Source organism: Lactuca sativa, chromosome 7 (genome assembly GCF_002870075.4).
Source record: "Lactuca sativa cultivar Salinas chromosome 7, Lsat_Salinas_v11, whole genome shotgun sequence".
NCBI lineage: Eukaryota > Viridiplantae > Streptophyta > Magnoliopsida > Asterales > Asteraceae > Lactuca > Lactuca sativa.
Window position 1 is genome coordinate 150,342,118 of NC_056629.2, and position 24,327 is coordinate 150,366,444.

At 37.7% G+C, this 24,327-nt stretch overlaps 2 protein-coding genes and 1 non-coding gene across 3 annotated transcripts; 2 read left to right on the top strand and 1 right to left on the bottom strand.

Moving 5' to 3' along the window:
• Window positions 1-1,444: 1,444 nt before the first annotated feature.
• Window positions 1,445-12,812, top strand: LOC128127352 (protein translocase subunit SECA2, chloroplastic-like). Its single transcript, XM_052765820.1, has 13 exons — window positions 1,445-1,522; window positions 1,666-1,728; window positions 1,816-1,884; window positions 1,974-2,066; window positions 2,536-2,631; window positions 2,712-2,797; window positions 2,922-3,000; window positions 3,097-3,210; window positions 3,363-3,455; window positions 3,525-3,588; window positions 3,938-4,227; window positions 4,322-4,377; window positions 12,803-12,812. The coding sequence occupies exons 1-13, from the start codon at window positions 1,445-1,447 to the stop codon at window positions 12,810-12,812; spliced, it is 1,191 nt and encodes a 396-aa protein (XP_052621780.1).
• Window positions 12,813-13,495: 683 nt separating this feature from the next.
• LOC111911504 (small nucleolar RNA R71) lies at window positions 13,496-13,602 on the bottom strand. The gene has a single exon (XR_002856880.1). It is a non-coding gene; the product is annotated as a small nucleolar RNA R71 (small nucleolar RNA).
• Window positions 13,603-22,146: 8,544 nt separating this feature from the next.
• LOC111911491 (uncharacterized) lies at window positions 22,147-23,815 on the top strand. The gene has a single exon (XM_023907270.3). It carries the CDS (start codon window positions 22,254-22,256, stop codon window positions 23,685-23,687), a length of 1,434 nt encoding a protein of 477 aa, XP_023763038.2. The 5' UTR covers window positions 22,147-22,253; the 3' UTR covers window positions 23,688-23,815.
• Window positions 23,816-24,327: the final 512 nt, after the last annotated feature.

Below are 24,327 nucleotides of genomic sequence, written 5' to 3' on the forward strand. Positions count from 1 at the left end.
AGGTTGGTGCGATCATTGCAAAACTGCCACCCTCATCGAAAGACTTCTTTAAGAGAATGATGCACAAATCTGAGACCTATTCCTTAGATGATATGATGAAACATGTTTGTATTGAGGATGAAACTTGCATTAGGGACAAGCATGGTAAAGTCGGATTGAGCGTGCACCATGTATCAGTTGGGGGTTCTGGTTATAAGACTAATTCTGGGGGACAAAACAAAAGAAACTTGGGACCTAAGAAACAAAACTTCAAGAAACCGTGTCATTTGAATCCTAACTCAAAGCCAAAGGGTATCAGACTTTTCCACATCTGCGGAGAGATTAGGCACTATGCGAGAGAATTCAAAGATCACAAATCAGGACCATTAGCACATGCAGTCGAGCAAGTCACTGATATGGTGGCAAGTATGAACATTGGAGAGAGTTTCATGATCTCTTCCCTTACTCGAGCAATCTGTGCTTGAGGATGGTCTGTGGACATTAGAGCCACTGTAAATGTTTGTGGGCAATGAGATAGCTTCCACACTTACCGTCCAATTCCACTAGGAATGGTGGTGGTCTTTACTAATGATCACAAAGATGAAGTTTAAGACACTACAAGAAAAAGACCCTTTAACGACGCGCAAAACACGACGCTCTTTGATTTATGTTACGCATTAGAGAGCGACATTAAAAAAGTGTCATCTCTTCAAAAATTTTAAGGATTTAGGTCGTGCATTACTGAGTGCCCTTAAATTAGTGTCTCATGTAAAAATATTAAAAACACGGAGGGCACCTATAATAAAAAGGGCGTCCTCTACAAATGTCGCTTTATAATTTTAATAAACGCGCGTTTCTGGGACTCCTTGATAGGTAAGGGGGGAAACTAAATCCCCCAAAATTTTGAACACCCGCTTCCTCTTCCTTTCTGCTCTCTACACCCGCCAAAATCGACTTCATTCTCTCCCTTCTTTCTCTCTGCAAACCCCTTCCTCTCCGATCGACTTTCACTTCCTTCTATGTGCAAACCCTAATCAAACATAACACATTTGAAATAGTAATATCTTCTTTCACAAAATAGAAGATTGATCGAAGAATGATTTTCTTTTGATGAATCGGACATCACCAACAACAATAGCTTCCATCACAATTTGTGTTTGCTTTCAGACTCCACCGTTACAACATCGCACCACAACACCAGCCCTGAGCCACCATCACACTGCCTTCGCAACAGCCTAGAACCACCACTATACCACCACTGTTGCCTATTTCATCTGCGTAGTAGGCCTATTTCAAAGGTAATTCTTCATTTTTCAACCATAGTTACCTGTTTCATGTCCCACTGGTCCTTCTTTTTGGACGATTTTTTGTGCCTTTTTACCCTCTCTCATATATTTTCATGGAATTGTTAATATTTTATGATATAAGTACCTGATTTTTTTATGCACACTAGGTGTTTGACTAAATGTTTGAACCAAAAGGGGATTATCCAAAGATTAATGAACAAGGTTCAAAGCAACCTGCCACAGTGACAACCTCACAGGTAAATAAAAATTTATGTATTCCTATTAGATTCAATTTACTATTATTATACATACACATGAGTAGTAATAAGCCAATTGTGTTTTGATAATGATAAAAAAATCAATTTAGTGTTTAGGAGTTGGAATTTAATTTATGTAATAGGAATTGAATCGCCAAGATGTCCAGTACATTGTTAAAAATGGGAAAGCTCTTATAATAAACGAGGTATTAAAAACATCGTATTTTTATTTTAGGAGAAAAAACTAGTTATATTGCTGTAAATTAATGTTCATTTGAAGTTGAGGGGGAGAGTGGAAAAAAAGACGATGGTCAGAGGGGATTCACCAGGCTGTGGAGGCAAAAGAAGGGTTACCAATCCAGGTATATATTGCGATTGCCTGCCACATCATCATTCTTTTTGACAACTCTTGTTTAAAGCTATTACCTTGTATTCCTCTTGGGCTTTGCAGGCTGATTCAGTTGTAGTGGCACAAATCACATACCAATCAATGTTTAAGCTTTATCCAAAGCTTTCAGGGATGACAGGAACTGCAAAAACTGAAGTAAGTATTCACTTTCTATATGGGCTAAAAATATAACAAGTAACAATAACTACTTGTTTTCATCTATTTGTGTGTTATAGCATCCTACTTTCATTGCTTTCTACCATACTAGCATACTCTTTAAAAAAGATATCTTTCATAAGGCACTGTACTTTGAAAACTATACCACTTATGGTTATAGCTGTATACTTTCATTTTTTTTTCTTTTTAGGATGTTGTACTTTAAAAATTCTATCAAATTATAGCCGTGAAAAGTGCTGTTCATTTTGAAAGACATTGCTATTATTGTTTAGATTTTTCAAATCCATTGCTGTAATATGAAAAGGATGAAAGTAGGATTCTATTGTAAACAGATATATGAAAGTACGTTGTTATTTATTTCATTTATCCTCGAATTACATATTGTTCTCGAGCTGAATCAACTACAGGATATCTTTCTCGACTTATGATGCATTGTCAATATTTACAGGAAAAGGAGTTCTTGAAAATGTTCCAGATGCCTGTTATTGAAGTTCCCACAGATATGGCAAATATTCGTCATGATTTACCTATCCAAGCTTTTGCAGTAAGAAATTATTATTCTGTTCAATAACCATTCTACCCTTTTATCATCTTTAACAGTGCTTCTAATTGTTTTGTAAATAGAATGCTCGTGGTAAATGGGAATATGTTCGTGCAGAAGTTGAAAGCATGTTCAGAGTTGGTCGTCCTGTTTTAGTGGGGACCACTAAGTACTACTACTTCAATGAAATTCATTCTTCACTTGTGATTTTGTGGTATTCATTCTGCATCTTTATGCATGCAACCAAGTGTGAAGATATTTTCTTATCTTTATTTATTTATTTATTGGTGCAGTGTCGAGAACTCAGAATATCTGTCTGCTTTGCTGAGGGCTAGCAAGATTCCCCACAATGTCCTCAATGCACGACCAAAGGTTTGTTGTCTACTTTTTGTAGGATTTATCAATGAAAATAGATAGGATTTTGGGTTAACCATGTATGTAACATGGCGACTTGATTATTGTTTTCAGTATGCTGCAAGAGAGGCTAAAACTGTGGCCCAAGCTGGACGAAAATATGCTATCACCATATGTACAAATATGGCTGGAAGGGGCACATACATTATATTGGGAGGTAACCCCAAGGTGGGTTCGATAATCAATATCTTTCTTGTAGATGGAGTTAATTTTCATTTAATAATTGTAGCTCTCAATCCCAAATTGGCAAATGTCATATTATTATAATGCAAGGCGCACCGAATAATAGGTTAGCGTTATGTTAATATTGTTAATTTCAGATGCTTGCAAAGGAAGTTATAGAGGACAGCATACTTTCACATATGAGTCATGATACTCCTGATGTTGAGGTTGAGGACCCAAAGTCACAAAAGGTAATTTCTCAAGTATTATTGATGTGCCCTCCCTAGCCCCTAGTAATCAGTTATCTTCCGATTGTGTAGGTGTTATCAAAAATGAAAATTGGACCATCATCATTAGCTTTGCTAGCCAAGACGGCTCTAATGGGTTAGTAATCTATGACTTCATGCAGCTTGATTTGTTTATTATAGCATCCCACTCTCATTTCTTCCTCTTACAACATTCTACTTTCAAAAATCTACCCAGTTATAGAAATTTCATTCAAATACAAAGCAATTCTCACTGCTATATGATTTTAGGTAGTAGGTTTTTTGAGTTATAATGTCCTAATAAGAAAAATTTGGACTATGGGTAGATTTTTTAAAGTATAAAGTACAATGTCTTGATACGAAAAAAAACTGAGAGTAGGATGCTGGTAATTAGAAATAGGTAGCTATTCTTTCATTTGGCCCTAACGTTAATGTGAATGGTATATGGTTTTGGGTAAATAACGCAGCTAAATACGTGGGAAAAAGTGAGAACAAGAGTTGGACATATGAGAAGGAAAAATCTATAATTTCAGAGTCAATTGAAATAAGCCAGTCAATGGGTTTAGATGAACTGCAAAGGCTTGTGGAAGAACAGGCAGAGATTTACCCTCTTGGTCCTTGCATTGCAATTGCCTATTTATCGGTTCTAAAGGACTGTGAGATTCATTGCTTTCATGAAGGATTGGAAGTCAAACGACTTGGTGGTCTCCATGTCATTGGGACATCTTTGCATGAGTCCCGAAGAATTGATAATCAGGTAACTTTGCATCAGTATTGTGTTTTAAGGTTTTACATAAATTTAGCATATACTTTCAGACTCACTTTTTTAATTTATTTCTTGCTTTACAAAGCTTCGTGGCAGAGCAGGAAGGCAAGGAGATCCTGGATCAACATGCTTCATGGTCAGGTAAGTTCTGTTAAATGATTTTTATAAAGTTTAAAGTCAATCCTTTCATCTGGACAAAATTCTTCATGTTAAATTACGTAATAGTCCTTGGAGTAGTTGACATGAACATTTTTTTTTTGTTAGAATGATTCCATATATATGTGCAAGCAAGCACATGCCTTGTGAAAAAGGGAAATCTATTCTAGTCATTCTCTTTAACAAGGCAACCTTAAAGTTGATTTTTTAAACCTGATGTTTAAAACTACATTGAGTGTGAGATAGAAGTTTATGCAGAGAAGAAAAAAGATAGAAGTTTTTGAGGATGTTGCTGATGAAAAAGATAGAAGTTCTTTAGGATGCTGCTAATGAAGTTTCTGCAGAGAAGGAAAAAGATAGAAGTTGTTGGCACATAGTAAGCTAGATAATGCAATCGTATATAAATGAGTTCATTTTTTTATAACATTTACTCACTATTGGAATAATTATTTGTATTTGACATATTAGTGAAATGAATTATCTTTGTTATTTATGGTATTTTATTTATTATTATGAGATTTCTAATGTATTATTTAATATGAAAAATTAGTAAATCTATAAATAATATTTTTTTAAAACATTTAAAATTATGATACGCAAAAATGTGTGTCATCTTTATTTATGACATGGCCTTTCTTGACAGGGGCTTCCTTGATACGCATTGCGTGTCATAAACACGCGCGTCGTAAGGTTACCACACGCAAATGCGTGTCGTCTTCCTTTATGATAGGGCCTTCCTTGATACGCATTGCGTGTCATAACCGCGCGTCGTAAATGCGCGTCATAAATGCGCGTCGTAAATGCGCGTCGTCTCTCTTTATGACAGGGCCTTCCTTGACACGCATTTGCGCGTCGTCTGAGCGTTTTACGATGCGCAATGAGCGTCGTAAAAGGCCTTTTTTCTAGTAGTGAGAAGAAGTGATGTTCGTTTGAAGTTTAACGGTGGTGGTCTAAATGTTATTTTGGGTATTGATAGTTCGGGAAGCCAAAGGGTCAGCGGTTCAGAAGTTGCTGGTTAGCAATCAGAAGTGTCCAATGAGTTTTCAACATTCCGAGGTGAGTCTCCTCACTGTGTGCATGGGTCTACAGCCACAATGCCAACCCATTATGCTCATGTTTATGTTTTTCTTATATATAGAAGGAAGACCCGGGGGTTAGCCCTAGGCACTTATTGATATATGTTTTGGGTTACGACCTGATGCTAGGTGAGGCCCGAGGAATGATAGGATGCTAGAGGTCTTTGTGATTCTTGCATGTGTTGGTATGATAGGATTCGGACCGAGGGTCCGATGTCGGGGTAAGCCCGAAGTACGTTAGATAATAGTATGTTTCCGGGTTGGGGGTCCGATGTCGGGGTATTCCCGAGGAAGATTCTTATGTAGTGTGTTAGATTATACTTGTTGTCTTCGTGATACTTGTATGTGCCTGGTAAGGAGGTGAGTGTGGGTGAGGTCCCGTATCTCATCACTAGTTGAGTATGGATGGGGTTCTATATCTCGATATTAGCAGAACAGGGGCGAGGCTCGTGGTAGGAAGGATATGAGTGTGGGCAGGGTCCCATATCTCACTACTAGTAGAAGTGTGGATGGGGTTCCACTACTTCAGTAGCAAACCAGGGGCGGGGCCCAAGTTTGGCGAGGCCTTAGATCAAGGTATGGTTAGGGAATGTTTATGTATGTTTCAGTATGTTATTTGATCGTATGTACATGTATGTTGGGCGAGGCCCAGAGACAGGCGGGGCCTAAGGGAAACATATCTGTATACCGAGCCGGGCTCGATGCCAGGTGGGACCTTATGCCAGACAGGGCCTGATAACGGACCAGGTCCAATGGCGGGTGAGGCCCAAAGCAGCGGGCGGGGGCCCAGTATGTGGTTATGTGCTCAGAATTATGTATGGCATGTTTGGATCAGTAGACATGTATGGTATGTGGTAGGTTGGGGAACTCACTAAGCTTCGTGCTTACGGTTTTTAGTTTTGGTTTCAGGTGTTTCCGATTGCGGAATGAAGAGCGCGGGATGATTGCATGGCATACACCAAGAAGTTTAGCATGTTTGGATCAGTGGATATGTATGGTATGTGGTAGGTTGGGGAACTCACTAAGCTTCATGCTTATGGTTTTCAGTTTTGGTTTCAGGTGTTTCTGTGGCATCTCCAATTTAATGGCTAGAAAAGACCGATTTGTTTATGATTTTTTTTAAATCAGAGTAATCTTTTAAAGAAAACAGTTGCGGAATTTGTTCCCAAAACAAAATATGATAAGAATTTATCAAAGCATTTCTTTAAAGAAATGTATTTTCATTATATAACAAATCTCGGGATGTCATGTTCAATACAGACCAAAAGCATAAACAGAACAAAATAGACCTTACAACAGTTATTTATAACTAGCGACCTATAATCCAAAATCTCTCGTTATGTCAGCCAACTTATGCTCTTGTGCCATAACCTGTAATACAAAGAAAACTGAGAGGGTCAGGCTTAGGAGCCTGGTGAGCATATAGGGTTTTCAACCCACAATAATATAATTATTATATTTAATTATAAAAAAATCGATCCAATTACCCACCCCCATTATCTTCCTTTATTTCATAAAGATTTACCCTAAGAACCGATTACCCTTCTCCCATTCATTCCTAAGGATTTCCTTAAAGAATTGGCACAAAGTCTAGTGCTGCTATGGTTCTTAGATTACCTTTGGTGAACACACAGTTCAAAATAATTAATGAACACCTAGTTCAAGAACATCCATTGAACACACTCCGTTCAAAAACACCTAATGAACACTTAGTTCAAAAACACCTAATGAACACTTAGTTCAAAAACACCTAAATAACACTTAGTTCAATTATCCTTGACGAACACATAGTTCAAAACATCTAGTGAACACTTAGTTCAATTATCCCTGACGAACACATAGTTCAAAACATCTAGTGAACACTTAGTTCAAATATCTTTGGTGAACTCAATCACCTAAGGAACACAGAGTACGAAAGCTCTTAGTTCAAACCACGTGATAATAATGTATATCTTGATCCTGCAAAACCACTAATATTATTAGCACATATAAATCATATTTCTAAAACAATCTATCCCATCCCGTCGATCCCAGCATACTGAACCTATACTATGATCTTACGAGATCTAGCCTAAGGAATCGATATGAACAAAAAATTGACGAAGCTGCGTCAGAAATTCCCTAGCAGCAAACGAGGATCAATAAAGACATCAAATGAGGGGAATGGAATAAGTTTCACCACAAACCTTCATTCGTAAAAGAAAGAACCACAAGACATTTTAAGTCAGGGGCAGTTATCTAGATAACAATTCCTAGGCGTGGTCCGACTATCATGAGGTATTATACCTCCAAACTCTACCTATCACAGCATAGAACTTTGCCTAGCAGTGACCTGAATACATAAGGTATTTCACCCCCAGACTCACCCTATCCAGCAATATAACACCAGACATACCTAGCAGTGGTCTATTACCGACACACTTTATTAGGTAGTCTACGAAGTTCCCTTAATTACTTCGTGAAAGAAAACGCTGAAATATGAAGCTCGGTCGATCACCTCATAAAAGAAACGCTGACTCCAAAGCTCTCTCAAAATAAAAGTATGGGGAAATACCACTAGAGTACTCCTGTACGCTCCCGTAACCGACACGCAAAATTATCAAAAAGACTTTGTACATGATAGTACTTCTGACACATTATAGTACTCTGGTATGCGAAAGACTCGTACCTGAGAACATAATAGTACCCTGGCACAAGCAGCACCCAAGACACAGAGCTTTGAAAAGAACTTCGTACATAATATGTACTTCTGTACGTAGGACGTACTCTACCGATCATCAATCTCACCCCACACGTACTCTTAATAAGAGACTACCCAAAGTCCAATCTTAATTGAACTAAACATCCCATTTAAGTCTTAACCCATCACTAGGCAAACCTATAATGTTTATAATCAATTTTTGATACTATCTCCGTTTAGGCAACGCCAACTAGTGTCTACTTAACACAAGGTTTTAAGTAATAATATCATATATACACATATTGAACCATATCTGATTCGCACGTTGTATATCATCAAATATATCTAACACATATTTCAGACAATAACAAATACTTCACATACATATGTATATTTCATACTTTAATCAATACTCGTATTAAAATCATGTCCCTAAAAGGGACTATACACATGATACCTTATCGAATGAACACGTAGTTCAAAAATACATAATCCGTACTCCCGGATCTTAAATTTGCCTCGTTACCTAATCCATATTCCTGGATCTAAAACTAACCTCTTGATCTGATCCATACTCTCCGATCTAAAACTAACCTCTTGATCTGATCCATACTCTCTGATCTAAAACTAACCTCCTGATCTGATCCATACATCCAGATCTAAAACAAGTTTATCTCTTTATCCTTTTATCTCATGGTCCAACCTATCTTTTATCACCTACCAACAACCTCATCTACCCATGTTCTAACCAACATATTTTTAGATACAAAATACATATATAGTTTAACTCATTAAAACTTATATAATTCATCAATTCCACAATCATCTCAAATAAACAACAATATATTATACACATAGCATGTATTTTCATAGCGAATACTTAATATTTATGTGTTAGTAGAAAGTGACCAGACACTCACATGATCAGAAGATAATCGGACAGCACTACGGCTTGTAGAAGTAGTATTCTTCGGTGAAACCAGGATATCTTCTCAAAATTGGGCTTCTCGCGGACAGAGCTTTGGCTCGGAAACTCTACTGCTCGGGATCTTCAGGGCTTCAAAACTTGCTTCGGGTCTCGAGAATGATACCAGGACTTCGGGGTATAAGTTGAAAGCAAAACGAGGTAAAAATGAGAGAGAAAGAAAGATTTGAGCAAATAAATTCGGCAACCCTTAACTTCTATTTATAGGGTGCTGAAAGAAGGATTACGTTGGGCGTAATTTCGGAGTACGCTGGGCGTACTAAGATCTACGCTGGGCGTACGCTTTGGATTAGGCCGGAGTCATCATTGCTTACAAACCCATGCACTCAAGTATTGGGTCAAGCTTCGTTTTTGACGTTCTTTATATCCACGCGTAGGTGAGACTATACTATACAACTTTCATTTAGACTCCGTTGGCTAATTTTGACTTTATTTTTATTATATTATTTTTAACAGGCCAGGACAAGAAAACTCCGTTATAGATTCATAACTTCTTCCTCCAACGTCTGTTCCCGTCTGTCTTTGTCTTTTTACCGTTGCACTACTATTAACGAGATCTTCGATTCTCATTTAGATTGTTTCGGCTAGAACTCACTCGATCTCAAAATCGAACTTCAGGCTGCATACCGTTAAGCTGAAACTTAGAAAAATCATAACTTCCTCATACGAAGTCAGATTTAGACATTCTTTTCATGCACGCTCTCGGTTGAACGTATTCTACGACTTTCATTTAGATCGCTAAGGCCAAATATCGCTCTAACGTAAATTCACTATTTACGTCGCGCTGTGTCGTGCCGGTTCTGTCGCGAGACTTCGACAGTTCATAACTTCTTCGTTATAACTCGGATTTCGGCGTTCTTTATATGTATGGAATACTTGTAACATATACTACAACTTAGTTTAGATTACTCCTTCTAAATAATCTTCCATCAAAACGTCATTTTTGATGCTTATCGTTTCTAAATTGACTAGCCCGGATCTACGAGCGTTACAACTTCCGGTAGCGGAATGAAGAGCTCGGGATGATCGCATGGCACACACCAAGAAGTTTAGCCTAGGATGTTTACTCTGATGAAATGAATAAGTGTTTTGAGAAAAATACTCTGATTTGTCATATAATCCTTTTTAGTATGTTTGAAGCGATATAATGCTATGGTTAATAATATTTTTAAAGAAATTTTTGGTCATGATTTTTGGGATGTTACAGAGGTGGCCCTGCTTCGTGCTGAAGGCCAAGATACCTAATCGTTCCAATTGACACTGTAGGCTCAAGGGTGCGGTACGACTTATACGAAGGATCGGGTGCGGTCGAACTTGTTACTGAAGGCTCAAGTGGCGGTCCAGCCTTGTATACATGCATTGTATATGTGTTGTGTGTAAGGTATATTTGGGAAATTCATTAACATTTGGATTATAGTTGTTGGTTTCAATGTTTTAGGTACATCAGATAATATGGGCAAGGCAAAGATGTGATCGTACACAACCTCCTGCTGATTTATATTTTAAGAGATTTTGATACTATGATTTTATGGATTTGACTTGAAGACAATGGTTTATATCAATTGTTTTGTGGGAATATTTTATAAAAATGAAAAAAAATCATCATGGTTTTTGGTGTGGTACATTGCTAAAATACATTGATTCAGTACAACTATCTAAACGGGTACACATTTGGTCCTTGTTGTTTCATTTACAGTTTTGTTAGTCTTTTACGCTTGTAATATGGAATTTACACATTTAAAAATATTTTATATTTTTTTTATTTATTTAATTTATATATTATTAAAATAGAAATGACCCTACACCATCCCATGCCACTCCACCACTACTACCACAAGCCACCGCCTCTGCCACTATTAGTTGCCACTGCCAAACCCAAAGCACATATTCGTTTCCTGTAACCCATCCCTTGCAAAGCCATTGTAGGCGGCCATAATTTGGGAAGAGTAAATAGAAAGGAGTTGAAGGCTTAGGGAGAAGAGACTACATTCAAATATGTTTTTATAACACTAAATACCATGACCACCACCACTGAATCGACCTTAAATCTCTTTTAAGCATTTCTTAAAACACTTCTCATGCAATTGAAATGGACTCCAATTTCCAGCGCTAATAAGGAGATTAAGTCCTAAACACTCGCCTATATAATCAATTCAATGTTACATCTGGTGTAAAGTTTATTGTAACACATGATAAATGGAAAAAAAAGGAGAACCAAGAGCATTAACATAATGTAGAGAGGGGTAGAAAGAGAGTAATTGACCTACTGATATTGCCATATTTATACATATTTTTAGGCAATATTTATTTACATTTTTATTGATATTTTGGTTATTTGCATAGAATAATGGTACTTATAAGGATAAATTGTTATTTGCAGCCAAAGTGAAGCATTTTCGAAGAAAAGGACCAAAATTAACAATACTTGGAACATTGGAGACTTTGAGTACAAAAGTTGAAGAAATCCACGGAACTTACCAAAGTCACGACGTGAACTAGAAGGCCACGACGTGGCATGAGTCTTCCAGAAGATAAGTACACGCGAAGTAAAATCTTTGATACTTGAACATGTCTTATTATTTGATTTGTGTTTGTTTGATTGCTACTATGAGCAGCTGAAGCTAGCTACCCTTGTTAAGTAAATGAAGCTTCTAACTTATGGTTTAGCTTATTGATAATGGATTTATTTAGTTGGTAACTTGCTTGTGTTTGATTTGTTACTACCTAGCATGTTAATATTTGTTTCTTTAGTTGCTTGAATTCATGTTCTGTGTAGCTTAGTGATTATTAAATTACATGAACTTGAAACCTAATAATTTAGTGAACATTAAATTGCTAGAGGTCCAAAATCTTAGAAAGTAATTAAAGTAAATAAACTTAGTTGTGCTAGAGAACATAAATTATGACCATAATTGTGTTTGCCTAATCTTACATAGCAATTTCATAATCTACAACTTATTCTGTGTTTGATTGTGTGTGACAATACATAGTTTTACATGAATTAGTTTAATATTGGTAAATTTAGACTTGAATTACTAATACAATAATAACCAACTTGATAATCCATAATTGTTAGCTAACCATCAAGAAGAAGCAGATTCGAACTAAACAAGAGTGTTTTTAGTAATTGATTGAATTTCGTGATTTAAGTTCATCTGGTCTTGTAAAATCAGATAAAAACCCCAACTTTGTTGATAATTTAGGTTTATTTAATAGTAGATAGGTTAACTAATCAATACCGTTCCCTGAGATCGACACCTGACTTACCCGACTATTCTATAATTTTGACTAGGTACACTGCCTAGGTGCAATTTAGTTAGTAAGGAAGTTAGGTTATAAATATTAAAATTAGGTGTAGCTAACTGCACACATCAAATTTTTGGCGCTGTTGCCGGGGAATGACTTATTTGATAGTTTATTTATTTGCTATAGATAAATCGATCCTTTTTGTGGGTAAAACCTGCAAAAAGTTACTTTTTACTACTTAGTTTTTTTTACAGTATTTGACTCACGACGTGAGTTCAGTATTTTCTCGTTTTTTTTTCTTTTTTGTTTGCTTTTCTGCGACAACACGAGGTGGTAGCCTTTACCACATCGCGATGGCCAGTCAGTAGAAAGTTTTTAATTAGTTTTTGTTCAGTTTTACGTTTTATTTTGTTCGTTTTGCAGGAGTTCATGACCAGAGGTTCCAACACACCTTTGGTGCCACCACTTGAAGATCCAGAGTCAGCCCTTCACAAAAAGAAGGATAAGAACGTGAAAGACGATCAAACACCAAAGAAGACACATTTACAAGAATTCGAGTCAGTGTTCTCAAGGAAGTCGGGGAAGAAAACGGAAGAGTCGAGTTCATCTTCAAAGAACAAGAGCAAGGTTGAAAACTTAGATCAAATACCTTTCCCAACCGAATCCGAGTACGACTCCGAGACCAATTTTGGACTTTATACGAGTGAACCCGAGATTGAGCTGAAAAACGAGATGGCAAACATTGAAGAAATGTCAATGGGAGCTTACAAGAAGCGAATACGAGAAGATGTTGGTCTAGGTTTAGTACAACCAGCGATACCTGTCACTGCCACATTCGAGCTGAAGGGACATATCCTCACTGCACTAAAGGATATCCCATTTTACGGGAAGGATCATGAGGATGCATTTAAGCATCTAGATGAAGTCAACAACATTGCTGACTATTTCAATGTCCCAAATGTCAATAGATATACCATTTTACTAAGGATGCTACCAGTCACTTTCAAGGGAGCTGCAAAAGACTGGTTGAAAGCACTTCCTCCTGGTATAATCACTACTTGGGCTCAAATGCATGAGCAATTTCTAGATAAGTTTTGCCCACCTTCCAAAATAACTAAACTCAAGAAGGCAATAACCAACTTTGAGCAACAACCAGGGGAGTCACTATATAAAGCTTGGGAGCGCTACAAGGGGTTGTTAAGAAATTGTCCTCAACATGATTTCAATGTTTAACAAGAGATGTCTATTTTCTATGATGGGGTCAATGTAATGACAAGACAACTCCTTGATTCTCAAGGGCCATTGACAAAGAAAAATCCAAGGGAGGTCAAGGAGTTAGTTGGAGAATTCGCAAGACACTCTCATGAGTACCACAACCCAAGACAAGATGGAGCAAAAGGCAGTGGGGGTGCACATTCTGAAGAGATGGCTGCTATGATGGCAATGCTCAATACTATGGACCGGAGATTGACCCAAATGGACCAATCAATTCATGCAATAAGAGTTGGATGTGAGAAATGCAGTGGGCCACACTTGACTAAAGATTGCCATTTGGATGATTATGGGAAAAAGAAGGCTCAAGTTTGCTACTCAAGTGGGGACAAGTATGATGATGATTGGAGGAAGCCAAAGAAAGAGTGGCTGCCTATGATGAGTACAAGAATCAGAAGGAGGAGAAATTTAGGTATATTGGTTGGGGTTTTTACCAGAAAGAGCAACCACCAGCTGAGAAAAAGGTTGATTTAGAGTCCATATTAGTTCGTTTCATGGAACCTTCAGGAAAAAGACACGATGATACTGATGCAACACTTCAAGATCAAAGGGCAATGATGAAAGAACAACAAACTTTGATGAAAAATCATCAAGCCATGATGATTGACCAGCAAGCATCATTGAAGAATCAACAAGCATCCATCAATAACCTTGAAGCTCAACTTGGCCAACTCATAACTTTGGTAAACGAGAAGCTATTCCCACAATTTCCTGAAAAGAAGACTCAATCCCATGTAATGGTGATTGATACTGAAGAAGAGGCAATATTTGAGTTCTTAGAAGCCTTAGAAGTTGATCCAAAGCCATCTGAACCAAAGCCAAAGAATTCAAGGCTCGAAAATGAAGCAGCTGCTGAAATACCCAGTTCACGTCGTGAGCCCTCTATGCTCATGTCGTGGGCTCGGTCTGAACAAAATATTTTTGTATCTATTCCAGCTTATCAACCGCCTTTTCCATTCCCGTCTCGAGCTAATCTTAGTCCACTGGAAAGGGAACATCTGGAGTTTATTCAGCAAATAAAGGGTATTCCTATTAATACTCCTTTTATTGATTCGTTATCCAAAATTCCAGAATATGCGAAGTTCCTACAAGATTTAATAGACACTCGTCAAGAATTGAAGAAGAATTCTAAAGTAATTCTTAGTGAACAAAGCTCCAAAGTTGTATTGGGAGAGTTACCTAAGAAGATGGGAGATCATGGACGCCTCACTCTTCCATGTGAGTTTGGTAATAATTTGAAGACTTATGCTTTAGCCGATTCTGGGGCTAGCATAAATTTGATGCCATTTTCATTTTATCAAAGGCTGAATATTCAGAAGATGAAGGCTACAAAAATGACAATCCACATGGCCAATCGTTCAGTGACTTACCCAAGAGGGATTATAGAAGACATTCTTGTAAAAATTGGGAAATTTGTTTTCCCAGTTGACTTTGTGGTAATGGATACAAAAGAAGATGCTAATGTCCCAATTATTCTTGGTCGCCCTCTACTTAATAATGCCAGAGCTTTAGTTGATATTCGAGAATTCAAGCTTACATTGAGGGTTGGTGATGATAAGGAGACCTTTAGCGTACAAGATGGTTTCCAAGGAAATAACGTTCAAGGTGAGGTGTTCAATATAGAAGATGATGATGAGATTGCAAAATTGGAGAAACTCATGGAAGAAGAAATCAATACAATTCAGCAAGTCAAGTGCACCAAGCCAAGAGCTTCTGTTCCACTTGTGTTCGAGGTGTTTGCTTACAAAACACCAACATATTTGGTGAGTGAGGAAAGTGGTGAAATGACGAGTGATGAAGAAGAGGTTACCTCAAAAGTGACAAGTCCAGTGGTGAAGGAAGAGAAGGATACTATGGAGCTCAAGTGTGAAGATAAATTAGAGACTAAAGGGATCAAACGCAAGCTCGATGGAGACGAAGTCAAAGCTAAGAAGAAGAATTCTAAAAAGGCGTATATTCATCGAGTGCAAGCTTATAAGAGGCGTTTCAAGGAGCAAAAGGTCCAGGTGGTGGATTCCTCTTATGATTAAACGTAGAAGGCATGGAGTCCAGCTCAAGACTCCTAAAAAAGAAGCGCTTTTCGGGAGGCAGCCAGAGTTTGGTTTGCATTTTCTTTTCTTTTCTTTTATTTTAATTTTTTTGCATTTTTAGCTTAGGAAAGTGATCAATTCATCATCTAACAACTCTTTATTGGTAAGATTAGTTGTGGGGTACTTTAGAGTTAAGAGGTAAAACAATTGAAATAAACAAGGATAATTAATTAATTAAATTTTTGGGTTTAGACTATGTTCACGTCGTGGACATCTGTTTCACGACGTGAGCTATACCAAATCACGGGGATCAGCTTGTCTGGTTAGTTACTCAGCCCAATAAGTATAAATTTAATGGACTAGATTAAAATTAGCCCAATACGAAAATCACAATGTGAAATAGTAATTCACGTCGTGGCCGTTAAAAGAACACAGAGGGTGGGGGGACCAGTTAAGTTAACACTTTGACCCACCATTTGTTTATTCTATTGTCACACGAACGGAAGCAAGAAGTCCCCACAGCCGATTTCCTTCATTTTTCTTCCAAATCACTTGCATTATCTTTTATTAACTTCATCTGGTATGTATTTCATCCTTTAATTGTTGCCATTGCTCCCAATTTTATGCATTTTGATGGTTAGGGTTTGTATAGAAATTAGAAGTCCCCGAATTGGTTAAATTAGTTGGTGTTATATGGATGCATGGTCTTAGATTAGTAGATAAAACAAACCCTAAAGTTATTTTTGTCGGATATTGACTGTATGATACTCGATCTGAGTTCTGGTCCCGACTGCGTTTCACGACATGAAACTCTTGTTCACGATGTGAAACCTGGGCGACTAGGTTTCTTGTTTCATTTTTAATGGACTGTTTGGGTGTTTTGTTTTGTTTTTGTTTGTCTTTGATCATTGCGAGAAATGGCACCTAGAAGGGTTGTTCAACAGGAAAATAACCCGATCGAGGTGGTGAGCATTCACCCATTGTATCGATTTCCACGGAATATATCTCAGGCATTATTGACAACATATGAGAACCGGTTGGGATGGCTATATAACCACGAGTTTGCATTAGCACCCATTGTGGATTAGGGATGGCTGCACGGTGTGGGCATGGTTGTTGAATTGGAACGTTACTGGACGAAGGTGTACAAGGGGGCTGATTTTTCTTTTACATGTCATGGGTGGAGTAATCTGTTTGCAATTCAAGAACCCGTTTATCGGGAATTGTTGGTGGAGTTTTTCTCTACCGTGAACTTTGAAGAACGGACTGTGGACTTTGATTATAACCGAACACTTGTTTTCCAGTTAGGTGGGGTATATCGAAAATGTAGTATTCGGGAGTTTGCTTGGTGCATGGGGCTATATACGGAAGTAGAGACTCAATCTCCATTCTTTGTGCCCTTTTTACTTGGGTGTGTTCGGGATTTTACACCCGAAACTTTAGTTGCCCAATTTTGGAGGACTATCTCAAATCACACGTATGATTCTCGTGATTCTAGTGAATCACAGATTCGGAATCCCGTGTATCGTTTTCTTCAACGTCGTTTCACCTTTTCGATCAACCACAAGCACCATGGTGATAAGGTGTCCCTTCAGAATTTGTTTTTTTTATGGAGTATTATTACTCCTGGGGTTTGTTGCGACCTTCCCTACATGCTTGCTCGATTTTTGGGGAAGAAGGCCACCAGTTCACGACAAGGGAGTCCGATCATGGGTGGACATTTGGTCACTCGCCTTGCTCGGTCTTATGGGATTTTATCACCTAATTTTGTTAGGAACATTACCCGATTCCCGGATAATGATTTGACAATTCAAGTGTTGGGAGTTATGAGAGTAGTGGTAAATGTCGGGGGTGGCTATATTATACCCCCGGAGGATGGAGAGCAAGAGGAGGAGCAACCCGAGCAACAACCTCCAACGAGGCCTCGACGAAGGAATGTTAGGGCTCGGGGAGAGATGAGAAAAAACGTGCTGCTCAACAACATGTGGGAGGAATGCCTACCGACCCTTTTCAAAGTCGGGTGGGAACTTATTTGGATGACATCCGTGGAAATGCTATTTATCATACCCAGCTTGTTGAGGTCATTTATTCCCATTTGGGTGTGACCCGACCACCATCCATGCCACCTCATTACCCTTATTTCCCGACATGGGAGGAGCATTGGAACCCGAGAAACGATGGAGAAGGACCAAGTGGAGTGCAAGAACGTGATGGTGATGACTGATTTCTTTTCTTATTTAGTTTTTTTATTTTAATTTCGTTTGGTTTGAATTTGTTTGGATTTTTGAACATGTTATGGTTTGTAAGACCTGTAAGCTATTATGTTACTTTTATTTTTTTTCCTTTGGTTACTATATTTCAGATCTGCTATGAAGTCTTGGCAAGGAAGGTCTAGTGTTAGCCAAGGTTGTTAAGAGTTTAGAGTCGCGAGTCGAGACCCACAATTGGAAATAAGTGTGTGGTGTGTTAAAAAGAGGGAGGATAGAGTTAGAAAAGCGTCTTTACATACTGAATTAGAAGAGTCTTAACCCATTAAGACATTGGTTAAAGTGCAAGGTTCAAGAAGAAGTGGGAAATTGCTATTTTCTGATTGCCCAGGTTTCACGGCATGGCGAACCTTTTCACATCGTGAAATGCTAATCAGTGGCTTTTCAGCATGCGTTTTTGTTCGACACCACGACGTGGCATAACTTATCACGTCATGATTCCAAGTTTTTCACTAACATAAAAGTCTGTTAACGCGTTTTCCCTTATGGCTTTCCACGTTTCTTCTTGGGATCATTCTAAAGACTATTATGGCTCGTTTCTTCTACCATACAATGTGGTGTATGCTTTCCCACATTATTTTTAACCCTTTGGAGACGTGCACCACTCTTATTGAAGATTGGAGTTTCGATTTGTTGCTTGATGGCTCATTTACATATCTATCGAGTTCAAGTCCAAGTTCCTATTTTGAAGAGGTCCATATTCACGATGCACATTTCAACCACATGTCAGGAGTTCGATCTTGCCACTTCTATCCTAGGGGAGTCTGTTCCTTTTTCTCCCTTTTATTGCTTTCAATTTAGTTTATGCATACAATGATGACATTGTATGTAATAAGTGTGGGGTAGGGGGTCGAAAAAGTAATAAGTAAATTGCTAGAATTTATAGGAAATTTAAAATTTTCATAGGTTTGAAATAATAATCTAATATTAGTTCTAGTAGTAATAATAATTTGAACTCTAGTTGCTAGTGTTATATGGGACGATCCGATGAAAGCTCAAATGTTTAATTTAGCCAATATACGTTATAGTGCATTTGTAGCCTCCCTAATTCTAGTGAAATCATGGTTCAAAAACACAACCTCGCTTAGTTTGAGGGATGCAATATGTTTAGCAGCCTAAACCTGAAATGTATCCAGGAAAGCTTATGTAGTCATTGCACTTAGACTAATACCTTAACCAATAAGGGTTGAAGTAAAGCGCCCCTACTTAAGCATGTAGGGTTTTGAGTGAAAAAAAGTGAGTACATGTAAAAAAAAGAGAAATTACCAAAAAGTGAAAATTGAAGAATATTTGGAGCTATAGAAGTATCAAAGTTTGAAGATCAAAGATCAACAATTCTAAAAATTAAAAGTTGAAGATACCAAAAATTACAAAAGGTGGCGAATTCAAAGAAATTGAAGATCAAATATCAAATAAGTGAAGAATTCAAGAGCTCCATAGTGTGGTATCTTAAAAGTTGTAATTCTCTAGTTTATGTATGCTTGGGTTGCTTTACAAAAATACCTTGAGGTTAGAGAGTATTTAGAATTGAGGGGGATTATTTAGGAAACATTATAAACACAAATTCACACGTTGAGGTCTTGGCATAATGGATGAGTTTGAGTTGGATCGTTCTATGTGATGTTGGTGATAAAGGTTTAATTTAAAAATAATCAGATTTGCTTGAGGGCAAGCAAAGAACAAGTGTGGGGTATTTTGATATTGTCATATTTATACATATTTTTAGGCAATATTTATTTACATTTTTATTATATTTTGGTTATTTGCATAGAAGAATGGTACTTATAAGGATAAATTGTTATTTGTAGACAAAGTGAAACATTTTCGAAGAAAGGGACCAAAATTGACAATACTTGGAACATTGGAGACTTGGTGTACAAAAGTTGAAGAAATCCACGGAACTTACCAAAGTCACGACGTGAACTAGAAGGCCACGACGTGGCATGAGTCTTCCAAAAGATAAGTACACGCGAAGTAAAATCCTTGCCCGATAAGGATTCCTCTCAAACCACGTCGTGAAACATCAAGTCACGGCGTGAAAAGGGAAAAATTGGATAATTATAAATACCCTTATCCCTTACGACTTTGGAGATTTTTGGCTGGTGAAAGAGTTTCCAGAAGATAATTTTTAGCAGGAGAGAAGTTCTGGAAAAAGGTTTTCAACACCAAAGGAGTAAAGGTTCATAATTAGTTTATTTGTTTGATACTTGAACATGTCTTATTATTTGATTTGTGTTTGTTTGATTGCTACTATGAGCAGCTGAATCTAGCTACTCTTGTTTAGCTAGATGAAGCTTCTGACTTATGGTTTAGCTTATTGATAATGGATTTATTTAGTTGACAACTTGCTTGTGTTTGATTTGTTACTACATAACATGTTAATATTTGTTTCTTTAGTTGCTTGAATTCATGTTCTATGTAGCTTAATGATTATTAAATTACATGAACTTGAAACTTAGTAATTTAGTGAACATTAAATTACTAGAGCTAGGATCGACCAAAATCTTAGAAAGTAATTGAAGTAAATAAACTTAGTTGTGTTAGAGAACATAAATTATGACCATAACTGTGTTTGCCTAATCTTACATAGCAATTTCATAATCTACAACTTATTTTGTGTCTGACTGTGTGTGACCATATATAGTTTTACATGAATTAGTTTAATATTGGTAAATTTAGACTTGAATTACTAATACAATAATAACCAAATTAATCCATAATTGTTAGCTAACCATAAAGAAGAAGCGGATTCGAACTAAACAATAGTGTTTTTAGTAATTGATTGAATTTCGTGATTTAAGCTCATCTGGTCTTGTAAAATCAGATAAAAACCTCAACTTTGTTGATAATTTAGGTTTATTTAATAGTAGATACGTTAACTAATTAATACCGTTCCCTGAGATCGACACCCGATTTACCCGACTATTCTATAATTTTGACTAGGTACACTGCTTAGGTGCAATTTAGTTAGTAAGGAAGTTAGGTAATAAATATTAAACTTAGGTGTAGCTAATTGCACGCATCAACTACTGACATGACCAACAACCAACCGACGTTTTCCTCCCTCTCTACGAATGTTGGCAACAGCGTGAAGCTGCTACCTTTCTTTCTCTTTCTTTGCTTTGTTGTCTCTCATTCTCAGTTATATGATTTCTTTCTATATCCCCATCCCCCTAAAAAAGAGTGACTCTCTTTGTCTCTGTCTTCTCGGTATCGCATCAACACACACATATGGTGATTTCTTTTAGTGGCCATCGAACCTAACCATGTATGCAAGTACCAGAAGGGGTGGTAGGTTTTTCTCCAACAAAGGGTGGCTGGAGGCGAGAAAGAGATGATGGAAGACATTAGGGTAGGGTATAGGGATTAGATTAAATAAGTTTGTATTTGTTTTAATATAAAATAGGAAAAAGGATATAAAAAATATTAAAAAAGTCAAACATGCGTAAAATAGTAATTTCAGATAGTTACGAAAAAAAAACCTACAACAACCAACCAAATTGTAAATGAAACCATAAGAACCAAACATATATGTGCAAATTTGGTACAAAGCGTTTGAGACTATTAGTTTTTAACGTTTGATAAAACGTTCTGTTTTGAATAAAATGTCTCATTTAACACTATAGACTTTAGCGTTTAGTTTAAACAAAACGCTCCAAATATAAAAGCTATCTCAAGTAATGTTTAACAAAACGCTATTAGTTATCAGCTAGTTTTACCGAATACCTACATAACATCTAAATAATAATATTATACCAAATATAATAATATTATACCAAATATGTTTTTCTAAACCAGAACAAACCATAATTTTAATTATAAAATATAAGAATACAAATATAATAACTTTCTCATGATAATAAAAGATAACCTACATCAAACTCACAAAATTACACGCCAAACGTCTTAAAACCAATGATGAATAAAAATTTGACTTTACTTAATTATTTATCATTATCCATTACTTTTCATTTACTATATTTCAGAAAGTCCCACCTGGCAATAATATGGTTGGCAGTTTGCAGGAAAAGTCCCTATCCTAACTGGACCCCACCATTTCCAGCTAACCTTCCAAGCCATGCTACTCTCACCACTCCCAATTGAAGTCTTCAATATCACCCATCGCCACTTCACCATTTTCTCACAACTGTAACACAAACTTCCATACAACCACTGTCAATTTAAAAATCGACTAAAAATCCACTTTCTGCTCCTTAAAGTCTCTCTCAAATTGACAAAAACAAATTCAGACTTCAAACTCCTAAATATCTAAACCCCTATCCTCTCTTTCACTAACGTGCGCCGATGGAGAACTACTCCTACACCTCCTATGCGGAGTCCGGCGAGTCGTCGCCGCGGTCGCGTGATGTGGACTTTGAAAATCCTCAACCGTGGGAGGATCATCAGACGTCGGCGAGTGCAACGAACAACTATAAAGTGAAGGTGATGTGCAGCTATGGAGGTAAGATTCTTCCTAGGCCTCATGATAACCAGTTGTCTTATGTCGGTGGAGAGACGAAGATCTTAGCTGTTGATCGTTTAGTGAAATTTGGAGCTGTAATGGCGAAGTTAACCCAGTTGTGTGAACATGGAGAGGTGTGTTTAAAGTACCAGTTGCCAGGTGAAGATCTTGATGCGTTGATCACTGTTACCAATGACGATGATCTTGAACATATGATGCATGAGTATGATAGGTTGAACAGAGGTTCGTCTACTCCGGCAAGATTGAGGCTTTTTCTCTTTCCTGTTAGTGGTCAAAGTCCGGCGCTGACTCCGAATCATAGTTTCGGTTCGACTGATCAGGGGAGATCGGAACGGGAACGGTTTATGGATGCTTTGAATTCTGGTCATCTTCAGCCCACTACGCCACCGTCGGTGCCACAGCCACCGCCTCATGGTAATATCAATATGGAACTCATGTTCAGTTCCGAAATGCCACCGCCGCCACCTGTAGTGGCGTCAAGAACTCAGCAGGTTCATCAACAGGAGCAAGAATTTGTTGTTCAAGATGAACGTCGGATGGAATCTGATCAGATCCAGAAACATATCCACGATCTACAAAGATTGCGAATTGCAGAAGAGCAGCAACCGGGTCTTTACCGGAAACCAAGCGATGACAATCTCGCCGGCGCCGGTTACGGAGACTACTACGTCCCGAAAATGACCGAAAAGGTCGCTCCGACGACACAACCGGGAACTGTTCCATCTCCGGCGACTGGATACCAAATTTCCGGTGGATTTCCAGCATCAACGATTTCACAAGATCAACAACCCGTTTACATGATTCAAACTCCGGCGGGCATGTTTCACGCGCCGCCTCCGGTCAATCATGGGCAAGGTTACTACGTCCAGAGGATGCCAACTGACGTTTATCGAGACCAACAGATGTATAACGTTATGCCACCAGTACAACAGGTGGCGACGCAACAAACCACCGTGTCGACACAGGCACAGCAGCAGTTTCTACCACAGAAAGTGGCCACGTATACAGAAGGCTACCGGATGGTCCAGTCAACCGCCGCCGGGACAGATCATGGTTATACTCAGGTGGGGTATGAGAACGGCACTGGAAGGCAGATTTACTACACCAACCAGGGCACGGTGGTCGGACAACAGCAACAAGCCCAACAACCACAACAGCCATTGCAACCAACAGCACAACAGTATCAAGGAATGGTGGCGTTAAATCAAGAGGGTGGTGCTAAGGTTGCTCCGGTGAATATGAAAGAATTTATATAATTTTAAAGTATTATGTATGTAAGATGTAAGATTCCTAATGTTTCCTTGAGATTTTTCACATTGCATATGTTATATGTATGTAGTAGTCTTAACCCAAAACAATGATATTGTTTGTTTCAAAAATAAAATCTTTTTTTTTTATCTGGATTTACATAGCTTTTTTTTTCCTCTTTAAATCATCATCCCCCTTTAGCTCAAAATTTCCGTTCTTTCTAAATTTCATAAGTTGAGGGGACATACACCATGGATTCTGTTATTTAGACCCAAGATCATCAAGAAACTCAACAGCTTCTTTTAACTAGACTTTTCTATGTAAACTTCACATGAAACCCCATGGATTCAACTATTCAAGTTGGTGTTCACATCAACAAAGACATGTGCAACAAACACTGACTTGAAAACGGGACCAGACCAGCCAATTCAACCAGTCAAGAGAACCAATAAAAAAAACAAGTCAGGTTACCAATATTTTTAAAAACCAAAAACCGTTTGTTTTCAAAACTGTTAAAAACCAGCCGGTTTAACAAAATAACCGGTTCAACCGGCCTCGTTCAACCAACTAAAGCGCGAAATTATATAAAATTTCAGAAGGGGTCCAAGTTGAAAGGATACAAGAAGTTGAAAGCATACCAAGTTATAA

Coding starts and splice junctions, on each gene's coding strand:
- LOC128127352 (XM_052765820.1), top strand. CDS start 1,445: ATGTTTGAACCAAAAGGGGATTATCCAAAGATTAATGAACAAGGTTCA. Junction 1,885..1,973: donor AAGAAGGGTTACCAATCCAG/GTATATATTGCG, acceptor TGGGCTTTGCAG/GCTGATTCAGTTGTAGTGGC. Junction 2,632..2,711: donor TACCTATCCAAGCTTTTGCA/GTAAGAAATTAT, acceptor TTTTGTAAATAG/AATGCTCGTGGTAAATGGGA.
- LOC111911491 (XM_023907270.3), top strand. CDS start 22,254: ATGGAGAACTACTCCTACACCTCCTATGCGGAGTCCGGCGAGTCGTCG.